The sequence below is a fragment of the Meles meles genome, chromosome X (assembly GCF_922984935.1).
Source record: "Meles meles chromosome X, mMelMel3.1 paternal haplotype, whole genome shotgun sequence".
Taxonomy (NCBI): Eukaryota; Metazoa; Chordata; class Mammalia; order Carnivora; family Mustelidae; genus Meles; species Meles meles.
The window spans coordinates 90,982,553-91,009,624 of NC_060087.1; the positions used below are offsets into that span (position 1 = coordinate 90,982,553).

General features: G+C 36.4%; 1 protein-coding gene across 2 annotated transcripts in view; it reads left to right on the top strand.

Moving 5' to 3' along the window:
- The window catches only part of COL4A5 (collagen type IV alpha 5 chain), a 250,423-nt gene that overhangs the window by 198,042 nt on the left and 25,309 nt on the right, over positions 1-27,072 (top strand). Inside the window, exons 37-42 of one of the 2 annotated variants that reach the window (XM_045995411.1) lie at positions 15,696-15,822; positions 19,339-19,419; positions 20,329-20,427; positions 20,960-21,010; positions 22,763-22,948; positions 24,631-24,639. In XM_045995411.1, the coding sequence (XP_045851367.1) occupies positions 15,696-15,822; positions 19,339-19,419; positions 20,329-20,427; positions 20,960-21,010; positions 22,763-22,948; positions 24,631-24,639 (553 nt within the window). The remainder of the gene's footprint in view (positions 1-15,695; positions 15,823-19,338; positions 19,420-20,328; positions 20,428-20,959; positions 21,011-22,762; positions 22,949-24,630; positions 24,640-27,072) is intronic. The other variant, XM_045995412.1, reaches the window with a different exon arrangement.

Genomic DNA, 27,072 nt, shown 5'->3' on the forward strand with positions numbered 1-27,072 from the left:
GACTGCTTATGACACTATTTAAATAATACAGACCAGAGATCTTGATAGCGTGGAACAGGGTGGTAGCAATGGAAATGATAGGAAACATTCAGAATCTGAATATTATTTTCCAGGTCAAGACAGAAAGATTTACTTTATGGAATATTAGAGGAGAGATATCATGGACTCTGAGAGGAAAGATAAGGATGCCTCTAAGTTTTTATCCTGAACAAGTATGATATTGGAGTTGCTACATTCTGAGATAGGAGAGATTTGGGGAAGCAGAGTTGGTGGGAAAGATCAGGAGCATAATTTTCTGATTGTTATACAAACTTCCGTTTTTAAAATAATATTATAAAAATAGACCTATGTCTTTTCTTCCAGTACTTGTATGATTTTGTTCTTTATATTCACATCTCTAATCCATGAGCTTCTTTCTCTATGTTGTGTGAGGTGAGGAAGTAACTTCATGTTTTCAAAATAAATATCCAGATAACCCAATCCCATCTGTTATAGATTCCATTCTTTACTAATTGATTTGAAATTCCATTTAAATTATTTTTTCATTTAATTTTTTTTCTAAATTTTTCATAAATATTTTTTTTCTGGGCTGAGCAAATGTTAACATTTATATAATGGAACTAAATTCCATAACTCATATCTGAATTTATAATGAACGTCAACAGAAAAAAATGTTTCAGTTGGCAAATATCCACAGTATATTCAACTCTTTAAGAAAGAGGTTAACTTGGTTTCTTTCTCTATGTACCCTTCAAGTATATTTCAGTAAGCAAATTCCACACTAAACTTAAATACTTGCAGAGTTGATAAAACAAAGAAATCCTGTATTTGAAATAGTCTGTTGTTTCTTACAGATGGTATTGTTTTATCATATAATGGTGACACATTGAGAAAAATAAGATTTTATAGCACAGTTCTTACTTTGCACAGTTCTGATATGCACAAATTTGTTAACACAATATAGTTAAATAATATCAGTCCACAACAACATAGTTCAAACTTATGTTACCATGGTCTATTAGCTCTTCAATCCATTAATCACTATATACATAACTTGTGTATCATGTTCAGTGAATGGTTATTTCATTCATTTCTTTCAAATTCTGTCAGTGATTAGTCTTTGTGAAAATGTTATTCACTTAATGCCCTAATAACAAAACATGTAGTTTTGTCGCCTCTTTGTCTCTCATTGATAAGCCAATGTGGAATTTTAAAAAAATATGGATACTCAAAAGAGTAAATTAACCAACAAAGATGGAAGTGCAGCAAAAATGGGAAGTGATAACACTGGAAGTGACATTTAAAGCTAATATAAATAAGGGTACAGAAAAATAGCCAACCATAGGAATGTTGACACTTCCACCATTGAGAGACTTTAGAGGTGCAGACAAGGAAGTTAGTGAAAACAAATTTAGCAATACTTAACTTTCCTCTATACATGTATAACTTACATGAAGAGAGATTTTAAAGTTGTGGGGAAAACTTTTAAAGGGAACAATCATATTTTTCTCATTATTAAGAAATCTTTTACATGGTTTTAGCTTTCATCTTCATTTTAATAGTTCCATACTGTTGTGCAAAGTGAGACTGCCTATATTATAAAGAGAGTAGAATTAAAGTTTCAGGAGACATAATAGTATGATTGGAGGATGTCAAGCATATGAAAAAATTCTATAATTAGTGAGTTGTTAAAAACAAGGATACTGGTAGGTCAGTACAAGAGGGTGGCCTAAGAAGGTACTGAATACACCTCTTCCCATGGACACAGCAAATCTGTAGCTACATAGGGAACAATTAATTCTCTCTGAAAAAGACCTGAAAACTAACTGAACAGCTTCCTTCACAGCAAATAATAAAAGTGCCACATCAACGGGTAACAGAGGCAGAGATACGGTCTCATCCAAACCCCACCCCCACTAAGGTGATCCACAATCAGAAGGGATCTTACAAATCTGGCCTGCCTCCCTGAGGAGTTAGGGGTTCATGCCCCACATCAAGCACCCTAACCCCTGGGACCTGTAACAGAGAGACCATTCTCCAAAACATCTGGCTTTGAAAACCAAAAGGGCTTATATCCAAAGGGCTGTGGGGGAACTGAGATGGATTTCTTAAAGGGCTTGCATGTAGACATACCCACCTCAGGAACCAGTGCAAAAGCAGCAGTGTGAAAAGTGCCTGTACTATATATGAAGGAGATTCATTTGCTAATATTAAAGCATCTGCCAGAGAGGCAGGAGTATGTTGGAACTCTCTTTGTGATTGTAAGTGCTGGCAGGCACCATTTTTGTACTCTCCCTTTACCTTGATAGTACTGGCAAGTGTAGCCAGCCCTGCACTCTCCCATTGCCCCACTAAAGATGGCAGGCAGGCACCAGCCCTGGATTCTCCTGTGGCCCTGCAAAAGAGCCACATACCAGTTCTGTGCTCTTCAGTGGCCCCCACAAAAGCCAGCAGGTGCTTGCGGTTCATACTGGAGTCACTCCGTAATCATCTGGCTCTGGTGGCCAGGAGCTTGCATTCCTGAATCCCATAGGACTATAACAATTAGAGAGATAGTTATTGGCATGCTACCACCTGCCCCCCTCACTCCCACCCCCCACCCCAGAGCACTACACAGTGTACTGAAACAAATCCCCAGTCTGTCTGTGAAAAAGGCCTATTTACTTGTCTTGGAGCTTCAGCCTGAGGGGCAGACTTAAAGTTTGGCATAAATCTAGAGGCTACAGGGTTGCTCTCAGGGAATGAAGGCTGGAGGATGCCATCTTTGCATCCTTCCTCAGCCTTGCTACAGCTTGCTGATACCTCCCAGAAAGGATTTGATACATTTGTCTGAAGCCCTGACTTTTCTCACCTCCAGATCCATCTACTTTGCAGGCCAGCAAGATTTACTATTATGGTACCACAGGACCATATATATTGCATACTTTAAATTGCTATCTGAGGATCTAGCTTCCAATCAGCCTGAAACTGGGTGCTAACTGTGATTCCCCCTTTAGAACACTGGCAGGTCTTGGCACACCCTCAACAACTGGGACATATCAAGAATGAATTAGGCTGCTTAGACAATTACAGAGGTTTGAGAGACAACAAGGAACTTAGGTCTAAAGTTGATGGATATGTTCTATCTTTTACACAAGGCTACTCCTTCAAGACTGGGGGAGATAGCTGTTTTGCTGAAGAATACAGTAACTGAATTGAAAAGTACATGGGAGTGTTGAAAAAGAGACTATATGAAGCAGAAGAAAGTGCTCTAGAAGACAAGTATGATACCCAAATAGAACATCAAAAAGGAAAAAAAAAACTTAAAAAGTAAAGATAGCTTAAGGGACCTTGTGAGACAACATAAATCTCAATAACATTTGCATTATAAGGGGTGTCAGGAAGAGAAGAGAGAGATAAAGGAGAAGGAAATTTATTTAAATAATGGCTGAAAACCTCCCTAATATGAGGAAGGAAACATTCAGATTAAGAAAGACCATAGAGACCTGAGTAAGATGAACCCAAAAAGATCAACAGTAAGACACATTTTAAGTAAACTGTCAATAGTTAGAGAATCTCAAAAGCAGCAAGAGGAAAACCCCTTGTTAGGTACAAGGAAACCCCAATAAGACTATAAGCAGATTTTTCAGCAGAAATTTTGTAGGCCAAATAGGAATAGGACAGTATATTCAAAATCCTAAAAGGAAGAAATTTCCAAACAAGAATACTCTCCCCAGCATAGTTGTCATCCAGAGTTGACAGAGAGATAAAGATTTTTCCAAACAATCAAAAGCTAAAAGAGCTCATCACCATTAAACTGGCCTTATAGGAAATATTAAAAAGATATTTAAGTTGAAAAGAAAAGTGCACTAGTGACAAGAAAACATATGAATATATAAATCTCAAAGGTAAAAGTAAATATATAGTAAAAGTAATGGATTAATCACATAAATCTAGTATGAAAATTAAGAGACAAAAGAAGTAAAAGTAACTCTACAATAATCAGCTAAGGGATGCACAAAATGAGAAGATGTAATATGTGACATCAAAAACATAAAATGAAGGGGGAATAAAAATGTAGTTTTCAAATGTGTTCAGACTTAAGTTTCTATCAACTTAAAATAAAAAAGATCAGTGATTTATTCTTCTCCTATCCCCCTACCCCCCCCATGTTGCTTCTCCATGTCCTCATATCAGGGAGATCATATGATATTTGTCTTTCTCCGATTGACTTATTTCACTAAGCATGATACGCTCTAGCTCCATCCACGTCGTCACAAATGGCAAGATTTCATTTCTTTTGATGGTTGCATAGTATTCCATTGTGTATATATACCACATCTTCTTTATCCATTCATCTGTTGATGGACATCTAGGTTCTTTCCATAGTCTGGCTATTGTAGACATTGCTGCTATAAACATTCGGGTACACGTGCCTCTTTGGATCACTATGTTTGTATCTTTAGGGTAAATACCCAGTAGTGCAATTGCTGGGTCATAGGGTAGTTCTATTTTCAACATTTTGAGGAACCTCCATGCTGTTTTCCAGAGTGGTTGCACCAGCTTGCATTCCCACCAACAGTGGAGGAGGGTTCCCCTTTCTCCACATCCTCTCCAGCATCTGTCATTTCCTGACTTGTTAATTTTAGCCATTCTGACTGGTGTGAGGTGATATCTCATTGTGGTTTTGATTTGTATTTCCCTGATGCCAAGTGACGTGGAGCACTTTTTCATGTGTCTGTTGGCCATCTGGATGTCTTCTTTGCAGAAATGTCTGTTCATGTCCTCTGCAACAAGATGGGATTGGGAGGGAGACAAACCATAAATGACTCTTAATCTCACAAAACAAACTGGGGTTTGCTGGGGGGAGGTGGGATTGGGAGAGGGGGAGCGGGCTATGGACATTGGGGAGGCGAGGCGAACCATAAGAGACTATGGACTCTGAAAAACAACCTGAGGGTTTTGAAGGGTCAGGGGTGGGAGGTTGGGGCAACCTGAGGGTTTTGAAGGGTCAGGGGTGGGAGGTTGGGGCAACCTGAGGGTTTTGAAGGGTCAGGGGTGGGAGGTTGGGGGAACAGGTGGTGGGTAATGGGGAGGGCACGTTTTGCATGGAGCACTGGGTGTTGTGAAAAAGAATGAATACTGTTACGCTGAAAAAATAAATAAAATGGAAAAAAAAAAGATTCATGGGGAGAAAGCCATGAAAAAAAAAATAAATAAAGAACACGGGCATTTACATTTAAAAAAAAATAAAAAAAATGTAATAAGTGAATTTTATACAAAATAAAAAAAAAAAAGAAATTAGCACCTGTCCCTCATTACAATCTTAGGTCTTCACAATCTTTAATCCCTAGCAATAAACAGATGGTTATGTTCTACTCTCAAAAAAAAAAAAAAAAATCAGTGAAACTAAGAGCTGGTTCTTTGAAAAGATAAGCAAAATTGACAAACCTTTAACTCGACTCACCAAGAGAGGTCTCAAGTAAAAAATTAAATCAGAAATGAAGGAAGGATTTAAAGCTGACACCACAGAAATATAAAAGATCATAAAAAACTATTATAAATAATTATAGGCCAACAAATTGGAGAGCCGAGAAACAATGAATAGATTCCTAGAAACATACAATCTTCCAAGATTGAATCATGAAGGAATATAAAATCTGAATAGACTGATTACTAGTACAGCAATCCAGATTGAATCCGTAATCCAGAAAACCTCCCAAGGAACAAAAGTCTAGAACTAGACGACTTCACTGGTGAATTCTACCAAACATTTAAAGATTTAATATGTATGCTTCTCAAACTTTTCCAAAACACTGAAGATGAGAGAACACTTTTGAACTCATCTTATGAGGCCAGCATTACACTGATACCAAAACATCAAGGACACCACAGGGAAAAAAAGAAAGAAAGAAAGAAAGGAAGAAAGAAAGAAAATTACAGTCCAGTATCCCTAATGAACATAGATGCCAAAATCCTCAACAAAATATTAGGAAACCAAATTAAACAATGTAACAACTAAAAGGATCATATGCCACAATTAAATGAAATTTATTCCAGAGATGCACGAATGGTCTACATCTACAAATCAATCAATATGATACATCATATTAATAAAATAAAGGATAAAAAACCTTATGATCATTTCAATAGATGCAGAAAAGGTTTTTGACTTAATTCAACATCCATTTATGATAAAAACTCTGAACAAAGTGAGTATAGAGGGAGTATATTGCAATATTATAAAGGTCGTATATGAGAAGCCCACTGCTAACATCATACTCAGTTGTGAAAAGCTCAAAGTTCTTCCTCTAAGATTAGAAACAAAACAAGGATGCCAGTTTTTACAACTTTTATTCAACATAGCATTGGAAATCCTATCCAGAGCAATTAGGCAAGAAAAAGAAGTGAAAGGCATCCAAATTGCAAAGGAAAGAGTAAAAACTGTCACTATTTGCAGACAAATATATGTATATGTGTGAGTGTATATATTTATACTTTATACTCATATTTATTAAAAACTCCACCAAAAACTGTTAGAGCTAATAAATAAATTCAGGAAAATCACTGGGTACATAATCAACATTCAGAAATCTGTTGCATTTCTATATATTCTATATACTATATAATACCAACTATCAGAGAAATTAAAGAAACACTCCCATTTACAATTGGATCAAAATGAATAAAATACTTAGGAATAAATTTAACTGAGGAGATGGAAGACCTATACTCTGAAAACTATGACACTGACGAAAGAGATTGAAGAGACAAATAAGTGTGAAGATACTCATGGATTGGAAAAATTAGTATTGTTAAAATGTCCATATTACCCAAAGCAATATACTAATTCACTGCAATCCTCATCAAAATCCTAATGGTACCTTTCAAAGAAATAAACCAAATAACCCTAAAATGTTATGGAACCAAAAAAGATTCTGAATAGCCAAAACAAGCTTGATAAAGAACAACAAAGCTGGAGGTAATACAGTATTTCAAACTGTATTACATAGCTATCCATAGTAATCAGAATAATATGGTATTGGCACCATAAATGACTCTTAATCTCACAAAACAAACTGGGGGTTGCTGGAGGGAGGTGGGATTGGGAGAGGGGGAGCGGGCTATGGACATTGGGGAGGGGAGGCGAACCATATGAGACTATGGACTCTGAAAAACAACCTGAGGGTTTTGAAGGGTCAGGGGTGGGAGGTTGGGGGAACAGGTGGTGGGTAATGGGGAGGGCACGTTTTGCATGGAGCACTGGGTGTTGTGCAAAAAGAATGAATACTGTTACGCTGAAAAAATAAATAAAATGGAAAAAAAAATAAATAAATATAAAAAAAAATAAAAAAAAAAACAAAAAAAAAAACAAACAAACATGGAGATCGATGTAATAGAATAGAGAGCCCAGAAATAAACCCACACAAATATAATCAATTAATTTATGACAAAGCAAGAACATACAATGGGGAAAGCACAGTTGCTTTAATAAATGGTGTTGGGAAAAGTTAGAACCACAGGCAAAAGAATGAAACTAGACTACTACTGTCTTATACTATACACAAAAATTAACTCAAAATGGATTAAAGATTTAAATGTAAGTCCTGAAACCATAAAACTCCTAGAATAAAACAGGCAGTAATCTCCTTGACATTGATCTTGGCAATGTTTTTCTGGATGTGTCTCCAGAAACAAAGGCAATAAAAGCATAATAATCAAGAGAGACTACACCAAACTAATCTGCACAGCCAGAGAATTTACCAAGTGAAAAGGCAACCTACTGAATGTAAGAAAATATTTGCAAATCATATGCTGATAAGGGCTTGATATCTATAATATGCAAATAACTTACACAACCATTAAAAATGAAATAAAGAATCTAATTTAAAATGGGCTAGAGCAACTGAATAGACATTTTTCCAAAGAATGCATACTGATGGTCAACAGGTATATGAAAAGGTACTTGAAAACTCATTGACGGGAAAATGCAAATCAAAACCACAATGAGATATCACTTCACACCTGTTAAAATGGATGTTACCAAAACAAGAAGTTTTAGCAAGTGTTGGCAAAGATGGGGAGAAATGGGAACCCTTGTGCACTGTTGGTGAGAATGTAAATTAATACAGCCACTATGAAAAAACAGCATGGAGGGTCCTCAGAAAAATAAAAAATACTCTGGAGAAAATTCCATGTGCGCTCAAGAAGAATGAGTATTCTGTTGTTTTAGGGTGGAATGTTCTGTATATATCTATGAGGTCCATCTGGTCCAATGTGTCAATCAATGCTCTTATTTCCATATTGATTTTCTACTTGAATGATCTATTACTGACAGTGGCGTGTTAAGATCCCCTACTGTTAATGTATTCATATCAATATGACTCTTTATCTTATTAACAGTTGTCTTATGTAGTTGGCTGCTCCTGTATTGGGGGCATAAATATTTACATTTGTTAGATCTTCTTGGTGGATAGACCCTTTAAGAATGATGTAGTGTCCTTCTTTATCTCTGACTACAGTCTTTTTTTTTTTTCCATTTTATTTATTTTTTCAGCGTAACAGTATTCATTCTTTTTGCACAACACCCAGTGCTCCATGCAAAACGTGCCCTCCCCATTACCCACCACCTGTTCTGACTACTGTCTTAGTTTAAAATCTAATTTATCTGATATGAGAATGGCTACCCCAGCTTTCTTTTGAGGCCCATTGACATGAAAGATGCTTCTCCATCCTTCACTTTCAGTCTAGATGTATCCTTAGGTTCAAAATGGGTCTCTTGTAGACAACATATGGACCAGTTCTGTCATTTTATCCAGTCTGCAACTCTGTGCCATTTTATGGGAGCATTTAGGCCGTTAACATTGAGAGTGATTATTGAAAGATAACGTTTTTATTGACATGTTGCCTGTGAAGTTCTTGTTTCTGTAGATTGTCTCTATAATTTTTTTTTCCACTTTTTAAAAATTTCTTTTCAGCGTAACAGTATTCATTGTTTTTGCACCACACCCAGTGCTCCATGCAATACGTGCCCTCCCTATTACCCACCACCTGGTTCCCCAACCTCCCACCCCCCACCCCTTCAAAACCCTCAGGTTGTTTTTCAGAGTCCATAGTCTCTCATGGTTCATCTCCCCTTCTAATTTCCCTCAACTCCCTTCTCCTCTCCATCTCCCCATGTCCTCCATGTTCTTTGTTATGCTCCACAAATAAGTGAAACCATATGATACTTGACTCTCTCTGCTTGACTTATTTCACTCAGCATAATCTCTTCCAGTCCCATCCATGTTGCTGCAAAAGTTGGGTATTCATCCTTTATGATGGAGGCATAATACTCCATCGTCTATATGGACCACATCTTCCTTATCCATTCGCCCATTGAAGGGCATCTTGGTTCTTTCCACAGTTTGGTGACCATGGCCATTGCTGCAATAAACATTGGGGTACAGATGGCTCTTCCTTTCACTACATCTGTATCTTTGGGGTAAATACCCAGTAGTACAATTGCAGGGTCATAGGGAAGCTCTATTTTTAATTTCTTGATGAATCTCCACACTGTTCTCCAAAGGGGCTGCACCAACTTCAAGATTAGAGCAGAGATCAATGAGGTAGAAACCAGAGATACAGTAAAATGTATCAATGAATCTAGAAGCTGTTTTTTTTTTTTTTTAGATTTTATTTATTTGACAGAGATCACAAGTAGGCAGAGAGGGGCAGAGGGAGAGGAAAGGAAGCAGGCTCCCTGCTGAGCAGAGAGCCTGATATGGGGCTCGATCCCAGAACCCTGTGATCATGACCTGAGCTGAAGGCAGAGGCTTTAACCCACTGAGCCACCCAGGTGCCCTAGAAGCTGTTTTTTTGAAAGAATCAATAAGATCAATAAACCATTGGCCACACTAATCCAAAAGAAAAGAGAGAAAGCCCGAATTAATAATATTATGAGTGAAAAGGGAGAGATCACAAATAACACCAAGGAAATAGAAACAGTCATCAGAAATTATTACCAACAGTTATATGCCAATGAGCTAAGCAACCTAGATGAAATGGATGCATTCCTGGAAAACTATAAACTACCAAAATTGAACCAGGAAGAAATTGACAACCTGAATAGACCAATATCTAGTAACGAGATTGAAGCAGTGATCAAAAACCTCCCAAAAAACAAGAGCCCAGGACCTGATGGATTCCCTGGGGAATTCTACCAAACTCTCAAAGAAGAAATAACACCAATTCTCGTAAAGCTGTTTCAAAAAATTGAAGCAGAAGGAAAACTTCCATACTCTTTTTATGAAGCCAGAATTACCCTGATCCCCAAACCAGGCAAAGACCCTACCAAAAAGGAGAATTTCAGACCAATATCACTGATGAATATGGATGCCAAGATTCTCAACAAGATCCTAGCAAACAGGATTCAGCAGCACATTAAAAAGATTATCCACCATGACCAGGTGGGATTCATCCCTGGGTTACAAGGATGGTTCAACATTCGCAAATCAATCAATGTGACAGAAGAAATCAATAAGAGAAGAGAGAAGAACCACATGGTCCTCTCAATGGATGCAGAAAAAGCATTTGACAAAATCCAGCATCTGTTCCTGATTAAAGCGCTTCAAAGTATAGGGATAGAGGGAACATTCCTGAACTTCATAAAATCTGTCTATGAAAGACCCACAGCAAATATCATCCTCAGTGGGACAAAGCTTGCAGCCTTCCCGTTGAGATCAGGAACACGACAAGGATGCCCACTCTCACCACTCTTGTTCAACATAGTTTTAGAAGTCCTAGCAACAGCAATCAGACAACAAAGAGAAATAAAAGGTATCCAATTTGGCAAGGAAGAAGTCAAGCTCTCTCTCTTTGCAGATGACATGATTCTTTATATGGAAAACCCCAAAGACTCCACCCCCGAACTACTAGAACTCATACAGCAATTCAGTAACATGGCAGGATACAAAGTCAATGTACAGAAATCAGTGGCTTTCTTATACACTAACAATGAAAATACAGAAAGGGAAATTAGAGAATCGATTCCATTTACTATAGCACCAAGAACCATAAGATACCTGGGAAGAAACCTAACCAAAGAGGTAAAGGATCTGTACCCGAGGAACTACGGAACACTCATGAAAGAATTGAAGAAGACACAAAAAGATGGAAGACCATTCCATGCTCTTGGATCAGAAGAATAAACATTGTTAAAATGTCTATACTGCCTAGAGCAATCTATACTTTTAATGCCATGCTGATCAAAATTCCACCGGTATTTTTCAAAGAGCTGGAGCAAATAATCCTAAAATTTGTATGGAATCAGAAGAGACCCCGAAGTGCTAAAGAAATGTTGAAAAACAAAAACAAAACTGGCGGCATCACGTTACCTGATTTCAAGCTTTACTACAAAGCTGTGATCAACAAGACAGCGTAGTACTGGCATAAAAACAGACACATAGACCAGTGGAACAGAGTAGAGAGCCCAGATATGGACCCTCAACTCTATGGTCAAATAATCTTTGACAAAACAGGAAAAAATATACAGTGGAAAAAAGACAGTCTCTTCAAAAAATGGTGCTGGGAAAACTGGACAGCGATATGTAGAAGAATGAAATTCGACCATTCTCTTACACTGTACACAAAGGTAAACTCGAAATGGATAAAAGACCTCAACGTGAGATAGGAATCCATCAGAATCCTAGAGGAGAACATAGGCAGTAACCTCTTCGATACCAGCCACAGCAACTTCTTTCAAGACATGGAGAAGCAACATGGGGGGGTAGGGGGATAGGAGAAGAATAAATGAAACAAGATGGGATTGGGAGGGAGACAAACCATAAATGATTCTTAATCTCACAAAACAAACTGGGGGTTGCTGGGGGGAGGTGGGATTGGGAGAGGGGGAGCGGGCTATGGACATTGGGGAGGGGAGGCGAACCATAAGAGACTATGGACTCTGAAAAACAACCTGAGGGTTTTGAAGGGTCAGGGGTGGGAGGTTGGGGGAACAGGTGGTGGGTGATTGGGAGGGCACGTTTTGCATGGAGCACTGGGTGTTGTGCAAAAAGAATGAATACTGTTACGCTGAAAAAATAAATAAAAAGGGAAAAAAAAAAAAAGATATGTCTCCAAAGGCAAAGGAAACAAAAGTGAAAATGAACTTTTGGGACTTCATCAAGATCAAAAGCTTCTGCACAGCAAAGGAAACCATCAACAAAACAAAAAGGCAACCCACGGAATGGGAGAAGATATTTGTAAATGACAGTACAGACAAAAGGTTGATATCCAGGATCTATAAAGAACTCCTCAAACTCAACACACACAAAACAGATAATCATATCAAAAAATGGGCAGAAGATATGAACAGACACTTCTCTAATGAAGACGTACAAATGGCTATCAGACACATGAAAAAAATGCTCATCATCACTAGCTTTCAGGGCGATTCAAATTAAAACCACATTGAGATATTACCTTACACCAGTTAGAATGGCCAAAATTAGCAAGACAGGAAACAACGTGTGTTGGAGAGGATGTGGAGAAAGGGGAACCCTCTTACACTGTTTGTGGGAATGTAAATTTCTGTTCTATGACAGTCTTGGGTTCTTTCTTCTTTTATAGAATCCCCCTTGATATTTCTTGTAGTGTTGTCTTGTTGGTCACGTACTCTTAAACCTTGCCAGTCTTGGAAGCTCTTTATCTCTCCATGCATTTTGAATGTCAACCTTGCTGTATAAAGTATTCTTGACTGCATGTTCTTTTCATTTAGTGCCCTGAATATGCCTTGCCAGCCCTTTCTGGCTTGCTACGTTTCTGTGAACAGGTCTGACATTTTTCTGATGGACCTTCCTCTCTACATAAGGAATCTCTTCCCCCTAGTTGCTCTCAAAATCTCTTGTCTAAACTTATGATTCATCAGTCTTACAATCTAGTACCTCGAGGTCTTTCTAGATTCCTTGAATGAATGGATAAAGAAGATATGGTCCGTATATACAATGGAGTATTATGCCTCCATCAGAAAGGATGAATACCCAAATTTTGTATCAACATGAGCGGGACTGGAAGAGATTATGCTGAGTGAAATAAGTCAAGCAGAGGGAGTCAGTTATCATATGGTTTCAGTTACATGTGGCGCACAAGGAATAACATGCAGGACATTGGGAGATGGAGAGGAGAAGTGAGTTGGGGAAAATTGGAGGGGGAGACTAACCATGAGAGACTGTGGACTCTGAGAAACAAACTGAGGGTTTTGGAGGGGAGGAGGGTGGAGGATTGGGTGAACCTGGTATTGAGTATTATGGAGGGCACATATTGCATGGAGCACTGGGTGTGGTGCATAAACAATGAATTTTGGAACACTGAAAAAATAAAATTAAGTAAAATTAAAAAAAAATAGAACTATTATATGATCTATCAATTCCACTTCTGGATATTTATCTAAAGAAAATGAAAACACTAACCCGAAAAGATATACCCATCCCCGTATTTATTGTAGCATTATTTACAATAGTCAAGATGTGGAAGCAACCTAAGTGTTCATTGGTATATGAATAGATAAAGAAAATGTGGGATATATATACAGTGGGATATTACTGAGCCATATAAAAGAATGAAATCTTGGGCGCCTGGGTGGCTCAGTGGGTTAAGCCGCTGCCTTCGGCTCAGGTCATGATCTCAGGGTCCTGGGATCGAGTCCCGCCATCGGGCTCTCTGCTCAGCAGGGAGCCTGCTTCCTCCTCTCTCTCTGCCTGCCTCTCTGCCTAATTGTGATTTCTCTCTGTCAAATAAATAAATAAAATCTTAAAAAAAAATTAAAAAAAAAAAAGAATGAAATCTTGCCATTTGTGACAACATGGATGGACCTTGAGGGCATTATGCTAAGTGAAATAAGTTAGGGAAAGGCCAGTACCGTATGATCTAACTTATATGTGGAATCTAAAAATAAATAAATAGACAAAACATTTAAAGAATGAGCTAATAGATACAGAGAACAAAGTTGTGGTTGCCAGAGATGGGGGTGGAATATTGGAAGGTGGGTGAAATGGGTAAAGAGGTTTAAAAAGTATAGACTTAGCTATAAACTAAAGTGATCAGGATGTAATGTACAGCATGGTGACTATAGTTAATACTCTGTCGTATACTGAAAGTTGCTGAGAGAGTAAATCCTGAAAGTTTTTATCACAAGAACCAAAAATTTTCTAACTATATATGGTGATGGATATTAACTAGATTTATTGTAGTGATCATTTTACAGTGTATACGAATATCAAATTGTGTTGTACACCTGAAACTAATGTTATATGTCAATGTTATCTAAATAAAATTCTATCAAAGGATGACATTTGAAGAAATGTAGATATTTGTTTCTTAAGTCTATTCAAGTCATGTCAAGCTTTTGCTTTGTAAATAGAACTGTCCTTTCTCAGAGTGATTTATAAGATTTCTGGCCAGTTTGTCGATGTCCTAGTATGCTCTTCTTCTTCTTCTTTTTTTAAAATTTCTTCTTGCTTACCTTTTTGGAAGTGCATTGTTTTTTCTGAATGAATGATAAAAACTTAGATAAAACTTAAACTAGAAAATTTTAGTCCTTTTCAGAAGCCCTGGTGAAATATTTACATATTTACATATGTTACATACATACATATTACATACATTTATATTTATATTTACATATAAATGTTCTTTATACAATTTAGAATAGGGTCATAGAGTGGTGAGAACTATAGTGGGGAACTGAGTGCTATTTGAAATTAACAGATTGTGGTTGTTTATAGAACTTAACATACTTTATCATAAGTCACCAGAAGCTTGTTTATTGCCTTTCAGATTTACCATTAGCAGACTATTGGAATTTTCTTCTTGTTTTTCATTTTGACATATAAATGTCATTGGTTCATGAATAACAAGAAGAATTTTGATAGTTCAAAGCTTTTCTGTGTAAATATCTAAGATGGAACCAGTTCAATCCAAAATTTAATTGTGTACCTATTATGTGTATAAAAATGTGCTAGATGTTTGAGTTATAAGGTTTCAGATCAAAATACATATATTCCCAGCCCAATGGGATATAAGGAGAAAAGGAATTAGTTGAAAAGGCTTTTGCCATAATGCAGAATCATTTAAGTCACAAATAGATGATCTTATTCACCTAGGCAAGCATAAACACTAAATGTTAAGATTAAATTTACTTTTTACAGTAGAACCTTCTGTAACTATTGTTTGACATAATTATTGTAAGCATTGAATTTCATTGTAGCATACTAGGGATAACAATCACAGATTCAAATCAGACTATCTGGATTCAAATGCAGACTCCACAACTTATTAGTTGCAACACTGTAAAATGGGATAGTGTATTTCTTACTGAAGTGTTAAGGATTGATGAGTAATACATCTACGTATTGTAGAAATAGCATGAACTCTGGAGTCTGACAGACCTTGGTTCAAATTCTAATTCTGCCACTAGGCACTTGAATTCTCCAACATTCAGTTTTCTCATTTATAAGTAGAGATAAGTAGAGATGATAAAGCCTAACTCAAGGAGCTATTGTGATGATTAAACAAAGCATTTTCATGTTAAATTTCTGCAAGTGATTAAACAAAGCATTTTCTGTAAAGCACTTAGCAGAGTGCCTGACATAAAATAAAAGCTCTATAAATAATGTTATGTTGTTATACAATCTACATCATGTAGAGACTCAGTTTTATCTTCTTATTCATGGTTTTAGGGTGAACCTGGTCTGCCTGGATACCCAGGAAACCCTGGAATCAAAGGTTCTAGGGGAGATACTGGTTTGCCTGGATTACCAGGGACCCCTGGAGCAAAAGGACAACCAGGCCTTCCTGGATTCCCTGGTAATATTCCTTTTCTCAAATGCTTCCTTCTCTCCTTCCTATCTACTCTAACCCATCCCACAGAGCAACTTCTTATTAGGCAGACTGCTATTCTCTTTCCCAATGAGATACTGACTAGCAACATAATCTTGAACCAGCTCTTTTAACTTTTCTTTGCCCAAATTTCTTTCTGTATAAAATGAGAATGAGTATTACCAGCTCAGCAGGACAATATCCTGTGGGCAAAAATTATTTGATAGAGCATTTTTCAATCTTTCACTGCTAGCCACAAGTCAATTAAGAGGCCTTACTATTTTTGTAGGTGATAACATACACTACCAAACTTTAGCCTGCTGCTGATTCTCTTAGAGAGTTGTGCTCGGGCACACAGTGGGGTGGCTGTTGGTAGGACAATTCTTCAGCTCATTTATATGACAAGGACTGAGTCATGCAATCAAAGGGACTTAGCATTATAGTCAAGTAGGTAGCCTGAACTACCTTGTTATACTATCTGCTCTGGTTATGCTTATATTTCACTTGTTTGTTTGTCTTTTGGATTGCACAGTGGCATGGATAGAGTGGGCCTTTGGTTTTCTTTTCCTTAACATTTTACTGAAGTATAATGTAGAGTAAAATGTACAAGACTATAGATGAGTTTTCACCCATATATATATTCGATTATCCACCACACATATCAAGATATAAAATAGTTCCTTTGCATCATAAAGTTTTACCCAGGCCCCTTCACAGTGAAACCACCTCCCAAGGTAACCACTACTGTGATTTCTATTATCATCAAGTAATTTTACCTGTTTTTGAAATTAATATAAATGGAATCATACAGGTTATATACTTCTGTCTGGCTTCTTTCACTCATGTCTGTAAGATTCATTTATCTTGTTGCATGTGTCGGTAGGTTGGTTTTTTTTTTATAATTACTCTATAATATTCCATTGAAGAAATACATAAAATCAATTACCCATTCACCTGTTGATGGACTTCTGGGTTGTTTCTAGTTTGAGATTATTAAAAAAGATGCTGTTAACATTCTTTAAGATGTCTTTTTGTGGACATATATACTCATTTCTCTTAGACAATAACTTCATAGTATTATTACTGAATCATAGAGTAGGTATACATTTAACTTTAGTCGATGATGCCGGTTTTCCAAAGTGATTTTATAAGTTACAGCCTCACATGCAATGTGTGAAATGTTCCTGTATGGCTCCTGGTTTCTTGTCGTGATTATATTGTGGTTAGTACTTTGTATTGTGAAATGTTGTCCAGTTGCCCATGTCCTCACCTCATTTGGTATTGTCAGTCTTTTTAATTTTAGCTGCTCTGGTGGGTACATAGAAGTGTCATACTGAAGTTTTATTTTATATTTTTAAATGAATGACAATATTAAACACCTTGCCATATACTTACTGGCCATTTGGATAGCATCTTTTTGAAATGCCTGCTCCATGTTTTCTTACTCACATTTATTGGATTGTTTACCCTTTTTTCTTATTGACACAGGACAGTTCTTTATATATTCTGAATATGAGCCCTTGTCAGATACATGTATTACAAATACATTCTTTGTGTCTCAAATTTGCCTTTCATTCCTAATGCTGTTGTGTGATATTTTCTTAATACTGTTATGTGATGATCAAAAGTTATTTTTTTCAAAAGTTAGTTTTAATAAAGTTCAGTTTATTACTTTTCTTTCATAGTTAGTGCTTTTTGACTCCTATTTCAAAATATTTGCCTATTAAAGTTTATGGAAATATTCTATTTTTTCTGTAACATTTAATATTTAAGCTTTTATACTTAGGTTTATGACTTGTTCAAATAAAAATATTTTTATGGTGTGAAGTAGGTAGGGGTCAAGGTTCATTTTTTTAATACAGATATTCAAAGGCTCCACACTTTTTTTTCTTTTAAAGAACCTGAGATCTTCTGTTCTTCATCAAAAAACACCATTAAGGAAATGAATAGGAAATCCACTTTTTTTTAATTTCTTTTCAGCATAGCAGTATTCATTGTTTTTGCACCACACCCAGTGCTCCATGCAATATGTGCCCTCCCTATTACCCACCACCTGGTTCCCCCAACCTCCTACCCCCCCCACCCCCCTTCAAAACCCTCAGGTTGTTTTTCAGAGTCCATAGTCTCTCATGGTTCATCTCCCCTTCCAGTTTCCCTCAACTCCCTCTCCTCTCCATCTCCCCATGTCCTCCATGTTCTTTGTTATGCTCCACAAATAAGTGAAACCATATGATACTTGACTCTTTCTGCTTGACTTATTTCACTCAGCATAATCTCTTCCAGTCCCATCCATGTTGCTGCAAAAGTTGGGTATTCATCCTTTCTGATGGAGGCATAATACTCCATCGTGTATATGGCCCACATCTTCCTTATCCATTCGTCCATTGAAGGGCATCTTGGTTCTTTCCACAGTTTGGCGACCGTAGCCATTGCTGCAATAAACATTGGGGTACAGATGGCCCTTCTTTTCACTACATCTGTATCTTTGGGGTAAATACCCAACAGTGCAATTGCAGGGTCATAGGGAAGCTCTATTTTTAATTTCTTGAGGAATCTCCACACTGTTTTCCAGAGTGGCTGCACCAACTTGCATTCGCACCAACAGTGTAAGAGGGTTCCCCTTTCTCCACATCCTCTCCAACACATGTTGTTTCCTGTCTTGCTAATTTTGGCCATTCTAACTAGTGTAAGGCGATATCTCAATGTTCAATCCACTTTTTTTAAATGGGGAAAACTTTGAACAGATGTTTCACAAAAGAAGATATATGGATGGCTAATAAGCACATAAAAAGGTGATCAATATTATTAGCTATCAGAGAAATACAAATTAAAACCTCAATGAATTAGCACTATATTCCTACCAGAATGGTTACTATTAAAACAACTTATATCACCATATGTTGTACAAGGATCTGGAGCAAATGGAATTCTTAAATATTGTTATGAATGTCAAATGGTTTGGCAACTTGTTGTTTTTTTTTTAATGAGGTGCACCATATGCCTACTCTGTCTCAGCAGTTCCATTCCTATATAGGTATTTATCCAAGATAAATTAATATATATATATATATCTCCACAAAAATACTGGTGCAGAAATATTCATAGCAGCATTACTCATAATAGCTAAAAACTGAAAATGGGACAGGTTTCCATAAATAGAATATATATTTATAGTATCTAAAACCTGACAGTGACCCAAATGTCCGACAATAGATGAACGAATTAAAAACTTGGTATATCCACACAATGGAATCTTACCAGTTCTACCAGTGTGGTATTGTGGTGATTATGTTTATTATGAATATATTATAATGCCAGCCTTTGGATAAATCACTTTAAAACTTAAAATTACCCTTCAAAATGTTCAGCAAATACCAGCATCTTCCTTGTTTTTCCCCCATTCTTCACTGTTTCTGTGCTAATGATATACATTGTAATTTTGAGTTGTAATTCTTAAAACAGTGCAGTTTTTATTTTATTATTAAATTGAACTCTTTATTCTAGGAACCCCAGGACTTCCTGGAGCAAAAGGTATTAATGGTCCTCCTGGGAACCCTGGCCTTCCAGGAGAACCTGGTCCTATAGGTAAGATAAAACCTAAGGATTAGTTGTAAAACTAAGACTCATATTCATTTTGGGAAAGTCAAATCATTTCTGGGAGCTGTGAACATTTTTAACACAAGGAAACATGATGATCATTCACTTAATACTACTTGTTATGTACAAAGTGAGCAATTCTTTTTTTTCCTTAAGATTTTATTTACTTATTTGACACAGAGATAGTGAGAGCAAGAACACAAGCAGGGGGAGTGGGAGAGGGATAAGCAGACTTTCCACTGAGCAGGGGCCCACTGACATGGGGCTCAACCCCAGCACCCTGGGATCATGACCTGAGCTGAAGACAAACGCCCAACCGACTGAGCCACCCAGGCGCCCCTGAAGTGAACAACTCTTAATAAAAGTTACTTAAAATTATTACTTTGGAGCCTTATTTGGGGGTTCTTCCCAGGGATAGTTATTTCAAGTATCCTGCAATTAGAGGAAGGTCTGGTGTTTTTCAGAATAGCAAAGTATAGCACTGTTATTCACTGAATTCTAAAGCAAGTCACTTTTCTGGCCCCATATATGAGGCCTGTAATAGCACCCCATTCCACCTCCACATCTTACTCTCCTTGATATTCTAAAGCTAGATTAAAATGAGAAACTAAAATTTTTGGGTACTGAGATTATAATAAATTTCTTCCTTCTTCTTATCAGCCTTTATTTCTTATGTGCTTCTTTTTCACAAGATTTTGTGTTTTATTTTTTTCCATTTTATTTTATTTTATTTCTTTTCAGTGTTCCAGCATTCATTTTGTGATTTAAAGGGGTGTCTCAGTGGTACTTTGTGTCATTTGAACAGAACTATTTGAGGCTTGTATGGAAAGAATGGGGAATATAGAAGGAATGGGAATTGGGAGGATAGGTATAACCTTCTGTACCCTGTGCTTTTAGGTGGTGGAGGTCATCCTGGGCCACCAGGACCTCCAGGTGAAAAAGGCAACCCAGGTCAAGATGGTATTCCTGGACCAGCTGGGCAGAAGGGCGAACCAGGTACTCTATTTTTTATTATTCCCAATTTTCTAATTTCTTCCTTGTCTTCTTTAACTTTTGCTCTTTTTTACCCACAATGAAATTACATCTTCTTAACCTCTAAGCTACTACACACTTTTCCCTTCCTAAGTATCTTCTTGCAATCTATACTAAGAATATTACTTCACGTTTATCAATCAGGATACCTCCTTCTTATAAAAAACTCTATATCATTTCTTCCCCAGTTTTTCATGTGAAGTTACCCAGCTGCTTTTATCTTTTCTGCATGACTTTGTTTCACTATGCAATCTATATTCCATTTATAGATCTGTGTGTATACAAAGATATATTTATAACACTTATCACAAGTAGAATATGTTTTTATAGTTTTCTCATGTTAGAATTATGGTTCCATGTTGGAAACTAATCTTCTGCATCTTTTGTATAACATATAACATTGTAGCACTCAGTAAACAACTGAATGATCCAAAATAATTTGTCCTTGTTTCATTTATTATTATCTATTTGAGATTTTTGGTTTATGCTCTGACAGGTCAGCCGGGCTTTGGAATCCCAGGACCCCCTGGACTCCCAGGACTTTCTGGTAAACTTTAGTAAAACATAGTAGATCAGTCCATATAAAGCGTATGTGTTCCAGTACATTTATTTTTCCATTTCAACCATTTACTATTATAAAATGCACATACAACCCCAGAAAACTCAAAGCTAAAGTTATAGCTTAAAGCAGTTCTTAATTAACAATTTAGTAGAAAGAGTTGCGCTATATAAAAATGCATTCTTATTTCATTTACTCTTCTCCTATCCCCCTACCCCCCCCCCATGTTGCTTCTCCATGTCCTCATATCAGGGAGATCATATGATAGTTGTCTTTCTCCGATTGACTTATTTCACTAAGCATGATACGCTCTAGTTCCATCCACGTCGTCGCAAAGGGCAAGATTTCATTTCTTTTGATGGCTGCATAGTATTCCATTGTGTATATATACCACATCTTCTTTATCCATTCATCTGTTGATGGACATCTAGGTTCTTTCCATTGTCTGGCTATTGTAGACATTGGGGAGGGGAGGCGAACCATAAGAGACTATGGACTCTGAAAAACAACCTGAGGGTTTTGAAGGGTCAGGGGTGGGAGGTTGGGGCAACCTGAGGGTTTTGAAGGGTCAGGGGTGGGAGGTTGGGGGAACAGGTGGTGGGTAATGGGGAGGGCACGTTTTGCATGGAGCACTGGGTGTTGTGCAAAAAGAATGAATACTGTTACACTGAAAAAATAAATAAAATGAAAAAAAATGCATTCTTAAAGAAATTTACATATAAATATCCCTTTGTTGATTTCTTAAGTAAATGCTGATGAAATGATAAAGAAAGCAAATTTGTAGAAAGATGTAGATTTCACTAATTTTTTAAAAAAGTCTTTCAGCCAGAAAACAAAACAAAACAAAACAAAACACTCTTTTCTCCTCATGGAAACAAAACCAAGGTAATACTAGGAAACACTATAGAAATCTGTACCAGTAATAAAAATGGGAAACTTTGTATTAATAATGCATCTTGTGTTTTGGGTGGGTATATGCTCATATACATCTTTGTGCAATCTCTTGTTCTAACTTTCATTGTAAGCACCAGAGCATTAATTGAATAACTAAATGTGTGTACAGATATGCTTGTTTATGTTCTGAAATGCCCATTAGCTACTCTATGGAAGTTTTTTTTCAAACTACAGACATATTGCCTGGAAATTCCTATATCCTTCCCACGATCCCAATGTCAAAATCATTACTTTAATGTGCTACTGTTACATCGCTTTCAGGCATGTTGGTGGTATAGAAAAAATGTTGAGAATAGTTTGGATTAGGATTCTGAGTCTTGAATACAATTGTCTTCAGGGACACACAGTAACCATTGAAGATCTATATCTTCATTAGTCTCAAAATTAGCCTCAAAATATATGTTTAAGGAATTTCCTCCAGCCATCTTTAACCTGTTCATGCCAATACTTTAAAACTTTCTATTTTTTGTTTTTTATTTTCCTGTAGCTATCAATCATGTGATCATTGCTCTGTGTCCTAATACAAAGGATATCTTTCAGAATCCAAGCTATTATTGTTTTTATATTTCTATACATACTCTAATAAATATTTCATATAACAGTTGAATATATTTCATAAAAGGAATGGGTTTTTTGGACGGGTAAGGGATTTGGTGGGAGATAGAACTGATCCTTGCAAATCCCATCACTTGTTCTAATAAGAATGAATAGATTTTAGCCTCACAGGCAAGCCTATTACAGGCAGCATCATTTAATGTGTTTCTTAATATCACTTTGCTTTCATAGGTCAAAAGGGTGATGGAGGATTACCTGGCATTCCAGGAAACCCTGGCCTTCCTGGTCCAAAGGGAGAACCAGGCTTTCAGGGTTTCCCTGGTGTGCAGGGTCCCCCAGGCCCTCCTGGTTCTCCAGGTCCAGCTCTGGAAGGCCCTAAAGGCAACTCTGGGCCCCAGGGTCCTCCTGGGAGACCAGGTATGTACATAAGTGGTAGGGTAATGGTCTGTATATTCATTGATTTATTTCATTTTGCTGGCAGGTTATTCAGTCTTTAGGACTTCAGACTCTATAAGAACTCCTTACTAATAAATAACTTATTTTATACCTAGCTCCATCCATTTCTGTGGCATGTAATAATTCTTTTCAGTAATGTCTTTCATCATTTACTTAAAGTTGCTAAAACAAACCACTTGGAGCAAAAAAGGAAATAGTGGATTTATTAGTCTTTTTATTAAACATTAAACTATACTGATAACCTGGCAGCAAAATGCCATCTGCATTTTTAATGTGAGCTTCCCAGCATGTCATCACAGAAATCATTTTAGTGATCACCCCATAGATGCTTGTGGTCCATACCAAAAGTGTTGCTATGGTTCTGTCGTATGATCAGCAAATGTCACCAAACACAATAAAAAAATTTTATCTTCTCTAGGAACTAGGCAATCAAGTTTATCTTCAGCATCACAGCATGATTAAATTGAATAGCGATCTCTTCATACCATCTTCATGTCTCTACCTCATTTGTCTTGTGTTAACTGCTCTTTTAGTCTCAATTTTGCATCCAGTGTTCACTTTTCATTTTGTGTATGTGCTTTGTCACTTCATTTTGCTGTTTGGAAATGCTTGTTTTCATCAGGAATTAATGTTGCTGAGCCCAGCACTGGTGACAGATTATTAACAGACTTTTGGGACTTTATATCAGTTTTTATATTTTGAGAAATTAAAAACTTGGCCCTCATTGACTTAATAAGAGAAATCCAGGCTTAAAAAGAAACAAAACATTTATCCTTTTAGCCTTTGAAAGTCTCTGACTCATTTTTAAAATGTATTTAAAAATAAAAATCTCCATTTAAATTACCATAAACTTGGAAGTGATTGGAGTTACTTTTAATAAGATATGCTCTGAAAACATAAATAAAATGGGATAACATACTTTGTTCAGAGGATCATTTTCAAAATCAGATTTTATCCTGAGTTGGCTGTTTATAGAGGGTGTTCATAGTTTTACCTTGTTTTACTATTGAAGAAAACCAGTGAAAACCATCTCAGCTATATTAACTCTTGCATGTAAAGAATTGACACCAATGTCTTGCTTGGTTATGCATGCAATAATTACAAAATAAACCAAACTGTTATCATTTTTTATAATTGGCACTCTATTTGTTCTTTACTGGTAATGGAGCTCACTGTAGAACATTTTTGTGAAATTTGTCAACGTAAAGTCATTAGTCACAAAGGTGCTTTTAAAAATTTACTGTTTCTAAATAGCAGGAAGAAGAATGTCTACCTGATGAGTAGTTTGTGACTTCTCAGTTTGTTCATAAACTACAAATTAAAATGTAGTTTTAAACCAAGTTGATCTTAGAGTTAGTTATTTTTGAGCTCATGGTAATGATTATTATAAAAATTATTTCTTTTGCCTTTCAAAATATGTCACATGTGCTATCTTTATTTTAGTGCTGATGCTAAGTGGTAATAATTTGGTTTATATACAGGTGCATGAATGTGAACTTCCAGAGTATTCTTTTATTGAATTAAAGTTTAATTTGAAAGAAGTTAGAGTAATGCTTTAGTTTCTTGATATTGTTAACAATTTTGATATTTTTCCTTTTTGTTATGATGACATTGGGCCTTGGTGAACTTTGATCCCTATCCAGGTCCTCCAGGTTAGCTCCTTAACTCCAAAGTAGTAACTGCATGAACTTTGAAACTTTTCTTAAATGTATGTGTGTGTGTGTGTATATATATGTACATATACATATATACACACACAGACACATATGTATGTATATGTGTGTATATATAGTTATACATATATACATGTATATGTATACATATATGTATATGTGGTATATGTATGTAATTCAGTATATAATTCCTCTCTCTTTCCATATATATATGTATAATATTTTCAAGTGCTTGCATGTATTTTAAGAGCATATATGCCAGTTCAGTTCTTACATGTTGCTCTATCTCTGAAAGTTGAAAGAACTGTAGAGCCCAATATTTCTATTGGAATAACCCCAAATTACCTAGTTAGGAAAACTAATTTAACATTTTAAAATTCATATTTTTTTTGCCATTTTTTGTCAAACACTTATAGTACCCAAAAGTGTATTATATATTTTAGCTTTACCTTCAGAGTATAGTATATTTCTTATTTTTGTTTTATATCTATTAATGTAAATGAAATCAAACTATCCTTCAAAAAAGCAATCTTTTTTAAACTTTTTATTTAAATTCTAGTAAGTTAACATAGAATGTAAATTAGTTTCAATTATAATTTAGTGATTCAATACTTAATAAATAATAGCCAGTGCTAATCACAAGAAGTGTACTCTTTAATCCCTATCTGTTGTTTCACAAAACATCAGTTTGTTCTCTATAATTAAGAGTCTGTTTCTTGGTTTGTCTCTCTCTTTTTTTCCCTATGTTCATTTGTTTTGTTTCTTAAATTCCACATATGAGAGAGGCCATATGGTATTTGTCTTTCTCTCACTGACTTTTTTCACTTAGCATAATACTCTCTAGTTCCATCCATACCATTGCAAATGGTAAGATTTCCTTTTTTTCTTTGGCTCAGTAATATGTGTGTGTGTGTGTGTGTGTGTGTGCGCGCGCGCGTGTATTACTCTTCCTTATCCACTCATCAGTCTGTGGACATTTGGGCTCTTTCCATAATCTGGCTACTGTAAATAATGCTCCTATAAACATCAAGGTGCATGTATTCCTTTGAATTAGTATTTTTGTATTCTTTAGGTAAATACCTAGTAGTGCAATTGCTGAATCATATTTTTTTTCCACAATGGCTGCATTCCCACCAACAGTGTGAGAGGGTTCCCCTTTCTCAATATCCTTGAAAAGGTATTCTTTTTTTAATAATAATATCTATTATCAGATCCTGCAAATATGCAATTCTTGACTTGCTACAACTCTTGTAATTTTTCAAACTATTCCATCTTCACATTTTGGTTTGTCACAAAGTTCTAAATTCCCCTGCTATGAAAATGAAGTAATAGGTATACAGTAAAAAAATTCCATACAACCAACACAGGTTAGAAGCCTCTTACTCTTTTTTGAATCATACGCATATAAACATTACACACCAAGAACAGTTACCAGGAGCTGTCCAACGGAAAATTGCTGATTCATAGTGAAAGATGTTAACCTAGTTAGGAGTAAAGGGAACCACAAATAGTTGAATATGTTTATTACTTCAAGATAAATAGATATTTTCAAATTTCTAAGGAGGAAGTAAAATGGCAAAAAAGTATATTCTTGAGTTCTGACTGTAGGGAATGGCAGGAAATATTCTTTTATGAATTAAAGTTCATAATTTTTCAAGATTCTTTTTAGGAAGCCATCTATCTCTATCTGAACAGATTCCCTAGTTACTTACTCCTACTTACTACTTCAGTCCTTCCACAAATGCATAATTTCATAGAGCTGTAGAGTATCTGATCTAGAAGAGACCTAAGTTTTATACTTATATTACTCACCAGACACTTGTTAAAGATGGCAAGACAGGCTTTATTTAAGACTATTATAGTAGGGGAGAGACAGTTGCAAAAGAAACTGAGCTCAACCGAATAAAACAAGGACAAATGGGGATTTATTGTCAACCAGCAGAGTGAGGGAGTCAGTAGATCAAAAGTTATTAACATGAAACTTTAAGGGTAGGTAGGTTCTTGCTAAACTGGCCTAATAGAATTCTTGCTAAAGTCAGGCCAAAGACTTAGACATCAAGGTTGGGCGGTAAGGGACTTGATCAGATATCAGCGGGGGGGGGGGGGGGGGGGACTCTCCATAAACTGACTTGCTAAAGGATTCTTGCTAAAAGTAGACTTCAGCATACCAAGAACAGGGCCCAAGGATGAGAATAAGGCTCAGAGGAGAATAAGGTTGAGAATAAGGCTCAGAGGAGCCTGCCCAAAGTTTAGTCAAGGAGATAATCTTCATCACATATGAGAAAACTGAGGCCCAAAGATGTTAAGAAGTTTGCCCAAGGTCATACTGTTTGTCACTGGCATAGCTGGGAATCTGACTTAGGGCTTGCCAGTGCTCTGTTAAATGTCTATTTTGCTAGTAGCATATATCAT